The sequence below is a fragment of the Myxocyprinus asiaticus genome, chromosome 28 (genome assembly GCF_019703515.2).
Source record: "Myxocyprinus asiaticus isolate MX2 ecotype Aquarium Trade chromosome 28, UBuf_Myxa_2, whole genome shotgun sequence".
Lineage (NCBI taxonomy): Eukaryota > Metazoa > Chordata > Actinopteri > Cypriniformes > Catostomidae > Myxocyprinus > Myxocyprinus asiaticus.
The window spans coordinates 8,681,957-8,694,209 of NC_059371.1; the positions used below are offsets into that span (position 1 = coordinate 8,681,957).

The following is a 12,253-nucleotide window of genomic DNA, read 5'->3' on the forward strand; positions in this document are numbered from 1 at the left end:
ATCACCTTGGCCAGCTTGGGAGACCAGCTACAGAAGCTTAAGACAATCTTGACTAGGCTGGAGACCAGCCAGACCAACTGAAGACCAGCTTGGCCAGGCGGGGAGACCAGCTGTACAAGCTGAAGACCATATTGGCCAGGCTAAAAACCAGCTAGACCAGATGAAGACTACAGTATCTTGACCAGGCTGGAGACGAGCTAGACCAGCTGAAGACCATCTCGACTAGGCTGGAGACCAGTTTGGCCAGGCTGGAGACCATCAGGACCTGCTGAAGACCATTTTGGTAAGGCTGGAGACCAGCTAGACCAGCTTTTTTTTTTTTTTTCCAGCAGATAGAGGAAGTTAAGGCAGAGCAAAAGTCAAAAGGTGGAGTTTAGGAAGGAGAAAGACATTCTCAGCTCAGCTTGCATTTCATATGTCCCGAAGGCACACAACAAGACTTCCTCTCCCCCTTCCACGCTCACAGATGACCTTGGAGTTGATAGGACAGCAGCCAGAATCTGACAGCCACAGGTCATGGGAGTATTTTATGTAATGCTGAGGGACTCTGGTGGGTTATAATGTTACACAAGCTTATAAGAAGATATTGATGGCTCAGTTTGAACTCTGATTGAAGTGGACAGACACTGCATAACTCAAACACAGGATGTTGAGGGACAGCATTTGGGTCGCCCCTCTAGATGATAAAAAAGAGACTTATCTGATTTTTCACATCATTTACACACATTAACACATTTGATGTTTCATATTAATCATTACATTTTTGTAGGCAACTTAAGGTGTAATAAGGAAAAGCAAAAACTCCCAAAGAGCCTGCCATTGTCCTGGGGGCATAGAACTTAACAGATGATCCTCTAAAGTGCAATTTAGACTCGTGAAATTACTCTACGCAGACTGCGGTGCCTAGGGAATGTAAATGAGTACCAGAAAGGGTAAAAACACACAAATGAATCATTTCCCAGCAGCACATCAAAAGAGGCTGAACATGAAATGTATCTCCCCCTAATACCACTGTAATATATATTTACAGCCAAACTGTCTCTAGGAGTTTCGCACTGTTCATTATGCATTATTGGATAAAACAAAGGAGTCTATTATATTTCTTAACAATAACTGCAGTTGAAAAAAATATATACAAATGATTTTTTTTTTCTTTATTTTATTTTTATTTTTTTTAATAAGTATACAAAGATTCCAGGAATTAATCAAAGCAATGCTTGGTTAGTTTCAGGGCTGTGCAGATACAAAAGTATATTAATATATCACAATACTTTTTTCACAATATTGCATGGAAACTTCAGATCCTTGTATCTGTATTTATTTATTTATTTTTAAGTTCAATAAATGAAGAAGCAAGTCACAATAATAAGCAAAAACTCGGAAATGGTGCTTCACTTTCAAGCGTGACACATGTATTGTGATTTTTAGAGGGCAAAACAATATACGGTCATTTGAAAAATATATTTGCAGGTTTAAAGATGAAGATAGCTTCAGGTTTGCTCTTTGTTGAAGCTTCATCTCACTGAATTCCCTCACATCCTCCCATTTGTTTGAAATGTAACAACATCACATCATTCCCAGAGGGAGCAAGGACTAACACGGTGAAGTGGATTGAGGAATTGTCAGTTTGTTTTGACAGTCACGCCATAAATATTGACTCCTACAAAAAAGTAACATTTCCTGCAGCCCTCCCACCATCTGCACCACTTTCTGTCAGGTCTGGACATTCCCATTTCATCCTGTTTGCCTCCGTGAGGTGGCCGAGAGTCCCAGCTGGTCCGCAGACCTACGGCTGCTGTTGCCGGCCACATGTGCAACCTGCCATCCTGCCAGGTGCTTTTCATTTCAATGTTAACGCTCTCCAGAGTCTCTCAAAGAGGTTATGTTAGGTCTCACCTGAGCTAATTGGTCCTTCAGGAGAAAAGTGTGAGCAAGTCATGCTATATTGCTTTAGCCTTCAACTTATTTTGATCGCTGCTTGACATTTAAAGGTCTGGACAAAGTATGTACATGCTGAATGTTGGTATAAAATACGTTTGATCTTTAAGGTGACTCTGATGAAAGTGTTCCTGCAGTCAAACTGGTGCTAGGAACACCAAGCTTGAATGCACAGAAAGTCTTTGGTTGTAAGTGTCTGCTAAATGCAGAAATATAAATGAAAGTGAGGAGTTGCTCCAGAATGGCTAATGTAATATCATAAGCATAAGCATCTCTAGAGAAACAAACTCATTGAGATGTTATTTGTCAACCTACCAAATACATGATGCATAATGCACGCCAAGGACATTATCACTTGAGCTGCTGATTTAATTTATTTATTCATAATTTTAAGGTAAACGTCTATCAAGATCTTGTAAAACACATCTGGAATTGCATCAGTCTCCAACTTAAACTTCACTGAACCATGTCAAATAAATAACCACTCATCACTGCAATTTTTTTTTTTTTTTTTGCATATATAGATTTGCAACGCCATAGATGTGGAAACGATTAGATTAGATTAACCTTTGTTGTCTCCCTTAGGAGAAATTTGTCTTGGGAATTCGAGAGAACACAGTCAACATAGCAGCACATATACAAATAAACTACAATTAGCATGCACTTACACATCAGATATTGCACAAAGCCCTATACCATACTATATACCATACTATTGCATATAGCATATAATTGAAATACACGGCAGGTTTAAAAGTACTTACAGTTCACTGAGGAAGTGCAAGTTGTGGAAGGCATTGGTCTGAATCTCACTGATGTTGTTCATGCTGAGATCCCTAAAATCAGAGAGAAAGGAAACAGGGGTCAGCCACAATGATATCAGTTACATTATTCATGAAAGCTGAGAGTCTTTGTGTAAAATTCAGCCATTTTTATGGCTTTGAACAAAGAAAAACTTGGAAGAAACGTGAATCAGTTTCTAATAAATATTTATTAGATTTCTAACATGCATATGCACATATGTACAGTGGTGTGAAAAAGTGTTTGCCCCCTTCCTGATTTCTTATTTTTTTGCATGTTTGTCACACTTAAATGTTTCCGATCATCAAACAAGTTTAAATATTAGTCAAAGATAACACAAGTAAACACAAAATGCAGTTTTTAAATGAAGGTTGTTATTATTAAGGGAAAACAAAATCCAAACCTAGATGGAATGGAGTGTCTATTTGCACCCCGGTGTAAATAGCATCTGCCACACAGTGCAGCTATTTGCACCCCAATAGTCTGGTGGAACTACACAAATATATGACAAACTAATCAACAGGGTTACAACTTAGCCTAGTTGATGCATAAATGGGCACTAAGTCACAATTTATGCACTACTAAATATTTGAGCATTGCACCATGAAAAAAAAGCAGACTGATTTAATGACATCATTGAGCTCATGTTTTGCGTGACAGATTGTAATCCTTTAAACATATGATGATGTTGATACTTACACTTGTTTACATTTACAAGAGAGAATATTATGTAAAAAAAAAACAAAAAAACTGCTTCTTAGTGGCCCTTCAGCATGAAACCAATCTAGCGGTGCATGGGATGCGTCGCCTGGTGTCAAGTTTCATCGCATACAAAATATATAGTATTTTAAAATGAACAAATGTCATTTTTTCCAGCCTGTTGTATTATTACGTATTTATTACCCTTATTAATTTTAGACAGTTCCTGAATAATGTTATTTACATAGGCTAAATCTACTTTTTATTAAATCTACTTTTATATGTCATATTTCAATGGGAATAGAATTTATTACAGCTGACAATTATGCTTTTTAACACTTCTGTGTACAAATTTGAAGACTGCTTTTTGGATCAATTAAGGCAAACATCATATTATGCGACTGCACATTACTTTTCGAAGAGCTTATGATCTACTTGCTAAGTCTTGCCTTAAGAACAGGTGGTGCAACCAAATTAAGCACGGACTTAGTTACAAACTAACTAATAGTTACTAAGCCCTTAGTTTGAACTTTATGTCCCAACTTAAGTGAGACCTTAAAGAAAGCTGGTGCAACCCTACCCATGTGTTGCTGCAGTGGTGTGGGGTGTAAAGACGTTGTGTGTGAATGTGTAGTGTTGTCCTAGCGACTGTGGTTTGAATCTGCATTTTGTCTCGCTCTTTTTCCCATCCGATTTCCTGTTTCCACTCTTAATATTTATTTTAACACTACTTAAAATAATATATAAAAATGTATATAAATGTTGATTTCTTCGCAGTAATTTGGTCACGGTGAATGTCGGGGAGTGCAGAGAAGGGTTTGATCCGGAGGCGGGGTCTGTCGATCGCACTCGTTCCCGTGGCTTGGCATCGATTGTGCGTAGATTGTGCAGAAACCATAGTTTTAATGCAATTAACCATGGTGTTAGTACAGTAACATGGTGGTAATATAGTAACCATGGTGAAACTATGGTTACTGTAGTAAAGTAAGGTTTTCCTAAGGTAAGGTTAGGTTTAGGGGTAAGGGTTAATGTAGTGTGTCTGTGGGTCTCTAAATAAACACAATAAACACGCTTCAGTGATGCCCATATACTGTGTGTTAGTATTTAAATATGCAAATAATAAGCAAATAATATCTGCCACTATTTCCACTGGAGTGTAAATAGCATATACCATTATTTGCACCAGGGTGCAAATAGCATCTGCTTACGTTTACTGTTGACGCTACGCGACATGCCACAACGGACGCTTGCAGTGTAGACCGTTTCATTTATTATAATGGGATCTATTTGCTTTTAACATGACGCAATGTGTCACTCACATCCAGTTTAGAAAGGGTATTATTATTATTATTCCCTGTTGTCTGCGACCCTATCAGAACAGACCTGTGACCCACTGATGGGTGTTACACCAATCGAGAACCGCTAATTTTGATAATTTAGGTCAACATGCTGCAGAATCAGTCAGGTATATTGTGAAGTTCTGGCACTTCGTTTACAAGCAAATTTAACATCATAAATTCCAGAGCCACGTATTTTACCTTTCTGGTAACAGGTGGAGTTGTTGAATGGAAATGTATGCACTTGTGCAACTTCCACAGAACTTCCTGATCTTTGTCCTTATGATACTCATTTAGTGCAATCAAGATGAAAAACTGCACAATATTGATTAGACTCATTGAGTAATTATGTGTAATCCATGCAGCGGATCTCGCAAAATCCCGCCTGCACAAGTTGCCTGGCTTCAAAACTGAGAAACGATACAACCCTTGATTACAACATTTGAAATCTGGCTTTTTTATATTTTTTTTATGCATGCCTCTCTCAATTTCCCATTCCATTAATTAATAAACTCTAGACCCAGAGTTAGTGTCATGATTGTGACAAACTGCCTTCATTGCCCAATGAGGCAAGAAGAATCTGATGACTAAAATTGCTTTGCTTTATCAGCTACGACTATTGCAACTACTTAATCAGTAGTGTTGATTACAGACCTTGTTCGATATAGACAACACCTTTAGTCTGTGACCTGGACAATCTCTGGGTCAGCTGATGAGATGTTCTGGCTTCAACCGTTACAACCAAAAGCAGCCAAGACAGTGAATGAAACATGTGGACTCTCATATCAAAGAAAACCCACACCTGCACATTTTACCATCCATCAGAGAGGAAGAGTGAAAAAACAATAAGAGAGAAAATTTTCCACTCTGAATTATTGTTCAACAGATGTAATTTCCTCCCTGGTTTCCAGTAAGTGTGCGGCTGCATGAAGTTGTGTTCCAGATGTTTTTTGACTTCAATCTAATCAAACCATCCTGATCATCTTATATTTTTACTCTTCAAAATTTGACTTATTCCATCACAAAACAGTTCAGGGCCAAGTGTATACATTTATTTTCACCCTTATACCTTATTCATCATCTCTAGTGTGTTCTGAAGTTAGCTCTGTCTTAATTGACCTCTGACTTGTGATGGTGTTCACCTGTTGCTGTGTCCGAAAACCAAGGCGACCCAGTTAGTCAATGACTAAACAGACAGCGTTTTTGTATTAAGGTATCTCCTATGGAAATTAATTTCAGACCTTCTTCCAAGGCACCATAATTCCATATCTAATGGTCTAAAACAAATTCAAGCAAGATTTACAGTAGACAGAATATTTAATGACTACAGTTGAAAAGAAAAAACTTAAACCAGGGCTGGTTTGCTCATCTTATGTGATTTGCATTGGCCTAGCTGGGCTATCATCCTAACCAGCTTAAAAATGCCCAAAACCCCCTTAAAACCAGCAAACAGAGCTGTCTGACTTGGCTGGGAGATAAGCTGAGGTTGGTTTAAAGGGACAGTTCACCCAAAAATAAAAATTATCTCATGATTTACTCTCCTGGCATCCCAGATGTGTATGACTTTCTTTCTTCTGATGAACATAAATTAAGATTTTTAGAAGAATATCTCAGCTCTGTAGGTCCATACAATGCAAGTTAATGGTTGCCAAAATTTTGAAGCTCCAAAATCAACATAAAGGGAGCTTAAAGTAATCCATATGACTCCAATGGTTAAATCCATGTGTTCAGACACAATACGATAGATGTGGGTGAGAAACATTAATATTTAAGTCATTTTTAATCATAAATTCTTCTCTTTGTCCAGTAGGGGGCGATATACATTAAGACTGTGAATCACCAAAAACAGAAGAAGGAGAAAGTGAAGTGAAGTGGAGACTGACTGAGCAAAGACTAGAATTTACAGTAAAATTGACTTAAATATTAATCTGTTTCTCACCCACACCTTTCATATCACATCCAAAGACATGGATTTAACCACTGGAGTCATCTGGAGTACTTTTATGTTTCCCTTATGTGGATTTTGGCACCCATTCACTTGCATTGTATAGACCTACAGAGCTGAAATATTCTTCTAAAAATCTTCATTTATGCTCAACAGGTGAAAGAAAGTCATACACATCTGGTGTGTCATGAGGGTGAGTAAATTATGAGATAATTTTCATTTTTGGGTGAACTATCCCTTTAAGCTGTTATGTCCAGCAGGGCATAATGCTTATTTCTCAATAAAGATGCAATCACAAGTTTAACAAATGTAAAAAAAAATAATAATAATAATAATAACAATGATAACATTTTTTTTTTTTTTTTTTAAATGACATTTTTGAATTATTTTGAATTTCTTGTAGGATATCATAGGCAGCAAAGACTACATACTTCCTTAGAAAAAAATCAACCAGATGATGGCACCTTAGCAGAAAGGATGTTATGCACACATTGTATCCGGGCATGCCTGCTACCTACCTCCATAATTCACCTGCAGCATTTTCAGGTTTTGAACACATCCAAATGGGTTTTGATGGTGTTACTCAACCAACAGGTGTAGGCTATATTATTCACTCCAGAGTAATAAAACTGATATTGTGTTGGTATAGTGGTAAAGTGAATTGTGTGAAGTGAATGTACTTAGAAAAGAAAAACCTTGTACATCTGAAATTGAACATTTTTAGCAGGGCAATTTAAACTCTTGAGCCTGCTCGATTAGACATGCAACCAAACTGCAACATTACTTCATTTTTTGTCCCAAGAGGTCTGGAACAGCCAAAAGGGCAGCTTCTCATAACCGTAGACCACCAGGCTTGAGAAGATAAACTGAAGGCCTGAAAATATTCATCACAGAGACTTTGATACTTTGCTGTTTATTTGTTTTGTCAGTGTGTCAACCATGACAAGGTGAAAAGCTAATTTGCTGTAGATGAGGCCTGGAAAACTTCACCGGGTAACAGAAACAGAACAAGTTGACCTGAGCAACACTGTTTTCCACTGACATGGTGGCATGGAATGCACTCAACACAAACCAGTTAAACTGTAGGGAATATTTGGGGTTTGAACTACTCCCAATATCGCACACATGAACTGGTATATTACTTAATAAGCATTTGCCATCAAGGCTAGTCTACAGCAGCTTTATACTGTAAAACAGACCAAAACACTGAATCCCGATCAAAAAATAAACATGTATAGCCATGTGAAAGGAAAATTAAAGTTTCACACTCACAATCGCATATCAAACGGCACACTGAGATAAAACCCCAACAAAATCTGTCATTATGATAAAATTATAAGCTATCAAAAAAGGCAGAACTGTGCATCTGAAAGAAATATCTTAAACAAGCCTAGCTGGTTTAAGCTGGGTTAGCTAACCTCCCAGCCTGGTCAAGCTGGTGTTCAGCTGGTCTAGCTGGTTTCAAATTCTCACAATTGCCCCAAACCCCGCAGAGACCATCAAAACAGGCCAGCCTAGCTAACATAACAAGCTAGGCTAGAAAATCAGTTTACCACCTTAGGAGGGTTTAAGCTGTTTTTTTTTTTTTTTTGTTTGTTTTTTTGTCAACAGGTAAGCATAATAAGGGTTTAACTATAATTTAAGGGTTTAATAATACTTTGTAAATTATATTAATCCTAGGCTATAAATCATAATCCTAGAGTAATTTAATTCACAGTATCTGTGCTAATATGCTAAATGTTTAGCTCTGTAAATCTCCATCTATCCATAAATCACATGTTATATTAGCACCAAATATATACTTCGAAAAGTTTTACTTTGCACCATAGACCAGCTAATGCTGACCGCAGCCACAGGGTAATACAGTGTTGGCACTGTTTCTGATGGTTTCGCAAAAAAAATAAAAAAAATTAAAACAAAAATACAATAAAATAAAAAACATGTGAAGAACCAATTTAGCATTAATCTATTAGCCTTCAACAAGGCTGGCAAATGCATGCTGCTGATAGATTTCCAATTTTTTTTTTTTTTTAGCTAAATTTAATCAGTTAACAGAGTTACAGGATGTAAAAAGTATGAGCATGGCATCAGAAATTTGACATTTTAGACACACTATAATAAAATGAGCCTGAGCATATTTATAATCTTTATGGTTACCCATAAATCAAAATGAGGCAAAATTGGAATCTATCAAAAACCCACAATATCTCAATTTGTGAATTGCCATTCATTGGATAGACCTGCTGACAACTATTCAACTAATTAAATATAGCACTGTTTCCTCATGTGAAAATTCAAAGTTCTTTCCATGCTCAAGTAACACATACTGCTATTTTTATTCGAATAATTACGATAAATGAAAAACATTTGTATTTTTCAGCCTAATGGGCAATGTTGATGTAAGACATTAAAGTCTGTAATCGATCTCAAGCTGCCTTTAAAGAGAAAGTCAATCATGTTCTTCATGCTGCACACGAAGCACCTTATTGCAACCACCACAATCCTTTTTTTCCGTTCTTATTTATTTTATTTTTTTTAATTAGCCAAAGGCAGATGTGATGGACACAGTCCCAGTTCACAACATATCATGAACCGTTTAAGACAAAAGGAAATATCTGGCAGCCATGTTTCAGCATTGAACACATGGTTCCTGTCAATTATTTAAATTATTAATAATTGTTGCAATGGGGCTATTATTGCCCCCCGTCCCACCTTGCTGAAAAATTGCTTAAACCATCATGAGGTGGTTTGCTGGTCTTGCTGGTCTAGTTTGCTGATTTTAGAGGGGTTTTAGGCACTTGTCAGATAGTTGGTCTGACAGAACAGCTTGCCGACCAGTTATGCTAGATAAACACCAGCATAGCCAGGCTGAATGACAAGCTGAACACTAGCTTGGCCAGGATTGGAGACCAGCTAAACCAGCTTAAAACAGCTAAGACCATCAAACCACCTTTAATAAAATTTTTTAATTTGTTTTAAACAGTTCTTTCAGCAGGTCACCAGCATGCCCTGCAGGTGAGGGTATATATCGAGGCTGTGTTGCAATCTCTTCCCCCAGTGTTTGCAAATGTAAGGGTTTAGATGCACAGCCATCAGAAAGACGATCCTCATAAACGTCAACACATCCAATGAAGACTTTACTAGTTTCAAACAGCTGCACTCCACCCCCTTCCCAACCTCCCATCATATTGTATATTAACATGTTATTTTCTGTTGCTTTTGCTTATATATATAGGAATAGCAGGATGGGTTCATCCAAAAATATAAATTTTGTCATCATAAACACAACTCATGGTGCTCCAAACATGTATGACTTTCTTCTGTGGAATACAAAACATGTATTTTTGAAAAATATCCTGGTCACTCTTTTCCACATGATGAAAGTGAATGAGGATGGGGAAAATCCAAAAAAAATCAACTCTATTTTGAAAATCTTCTGAAGCCATTGAGAGCTTTGTGGGAGGAACCGGTCAAATACATTTCTTAAAATCTTAACATCTGCTCTATTTTTTTTTTTTTTTAGCACGTTCATGAGCACCCATAAATAAATACGAATGTCTGTTCAAAGAAAGAAGGGGGTAAGTAAACAATGCCTTTTTTTTTTTTTTTTTTTTTTTTGGTGAACTATTGCTTTAACATGTAATTCTCTGTTGCATTTCTGTTTATATTTAAGAGTAGTGGATGATGAAGTGAAATTGAAGCTGAACTTCACCTATGTGTGTCCCCCAGCTATGTTTTCATTTCTTTAACGCTCTGGAAAGAGGTGAAGTGTAGGTTAAAAAGCATTTTAGCCCTCTAAGGACACATGACATAAGACAAGCCTGCCTAGTGAGAAAGCTTGCATGTGTTGAGCTGAATGACTCTCAATATGTGTTTTGAACAGCAGTGGTGTTGATCTTCTACCAGCACTTATGTCTCCCTGTATGCCCTCAGAAGTTAAAAAGGTGAAACAGAGTAAAGGACTTAAAATATATATGTGTGGGCTGCATTACTTGCCAACTGTTATTATAAAAGTAATTAATATAATGATAAATGATGATGTTTGTTTTTCTTATACAAGCTTATCCATTTACATACAGCATATGGCTCAATGACAAATAAGGGTGTCCAAGATGATCAAAAGAAAAAATTGTTTAAAATGCACGTGCCAAGTTCTTAGAAATACATTTTTTAAAAGGTTTTATATGTTTAAACATTTTTTATGGCATTTTCAACAAATATTTTGATTGAATGCCAATGTCTAATTTGCCTACACATTACTTGTTTACAAGGTTCAGACCGAACGCATTATTGCTTTAAAATGCAGCTCAACAAAAGGAACAAAATGCAGGTGTCTTAAGACACATTTTGTAAAAAGAAGTCATGGCTTTTTAAAAACGAGATGCTCATGCACAAGACGTTGAAAAACATTTTTTTTTTTTTTTTACTGTTAACATAAAATGTATTGTAAATAAATAAATAAATAAAATAGCACAGCCCCCAAGGTTTTACCTTTTTTTTTTCTATAAATGTAATTTGTCTAGAATCAATGTGGGTTAAGTGTTGTCTCTACTGCAGAAGCTAAACATAATATGGAATCTTAAAGATTGCCCAAAAATAAAAATATAATGAAAATAAAAGGTCATAAAGTTGCCCAAAAATGAAAATTCTATGCAGTCAAAAATGAAAATCAAGTTTTGAACGACTGGAGGGTGAATAAATAATGATAAAATTGTAATTATTGGGAGAACCATTGAGCACAATTGTGCTCAAGATTTCATAGTTTTCCAAAAATATGATTAAGGTGTGTCAGAACTTGATGAGGATAATGGTGACATTGAGGGAGAGGATGATGATGATGATGATTAGATGACTTCAATGTCTGAGTCAGATGTACCACATTATCAAAACATTTGGGGTGGACCCATTGCGATCTGCGTGGAGCGACAGATGCATAGATTATGATCCTGTTTGGGAGAAGTTGATAGAGTTACCATGGTGAGAAACCTCAAGCCTTTTTGGATGAAACAAAGTGTGGAGGTCGGAGCCATGCTTCAATTCATCATTCAGTCCATATTGACGTCATGGTGTATCAGAGAGACCCAGGGACCCAAAACAACAATCTTAAACTTTGCTCGGAAGTTGTACCCTGTAATCTGTCAAACAATTCCAACCTCACACACAATGGACAACAAACTGATAAGATAGACTGTACCAGTTGTTTTTGTTAACATTTGGTTACTGTAGAAAACCATGTTAAATTGTGTAACAGTTGTTTTTGTTAAAATTTGATTTCTGTAGAAAACCATGTTAAAATTTGTGTTTATGTTTTTTACTACAGACACTATAGTTGAACTACACAAGTTCCTTTGGTTACAAAGATTTTTACTACAAATACCTTAGTTCAACTATTGTTACTGTAGTAAAATCATTGTTAGTTTTTTAAGAGATAAAGCTAAATCTTAAAAGCTATCTCTTTTTTTAAGAACACAAGACAATTTTCAGGGAAAGCTTAACTTATTGTGATGGACCACAAATATTGTGATGGAATGCA

At 36.5% G+C, this 12,253-nt stretch overlaps 1 protein-coding gene across 2 annotated transcripts in view; it reads right to left on the minus strand.

The window, feature by feature from the left end:
- The window catches only part of LOC127418886 (leucine-rich repeat-containing G-protein coupled receptor 6), a 141,538-nt gene that overhangs the window by 72,952 nt on the left and 56,333 nt on the right, over positions 1-12,253 (minus strand). For both annotated transcript variants that reach the window (XM_051659773.1, XM_051659772.1), the window contains exon 2: positions 2,703-2,774. In XM_051659773.1, the coding sequence (XP_051515733.1) occupies positions 2,703-2,774 (72 nt within the window). The remainder of the gene's footprint in view (positions 1-2,702; positions 2,775-12,253) is intronic.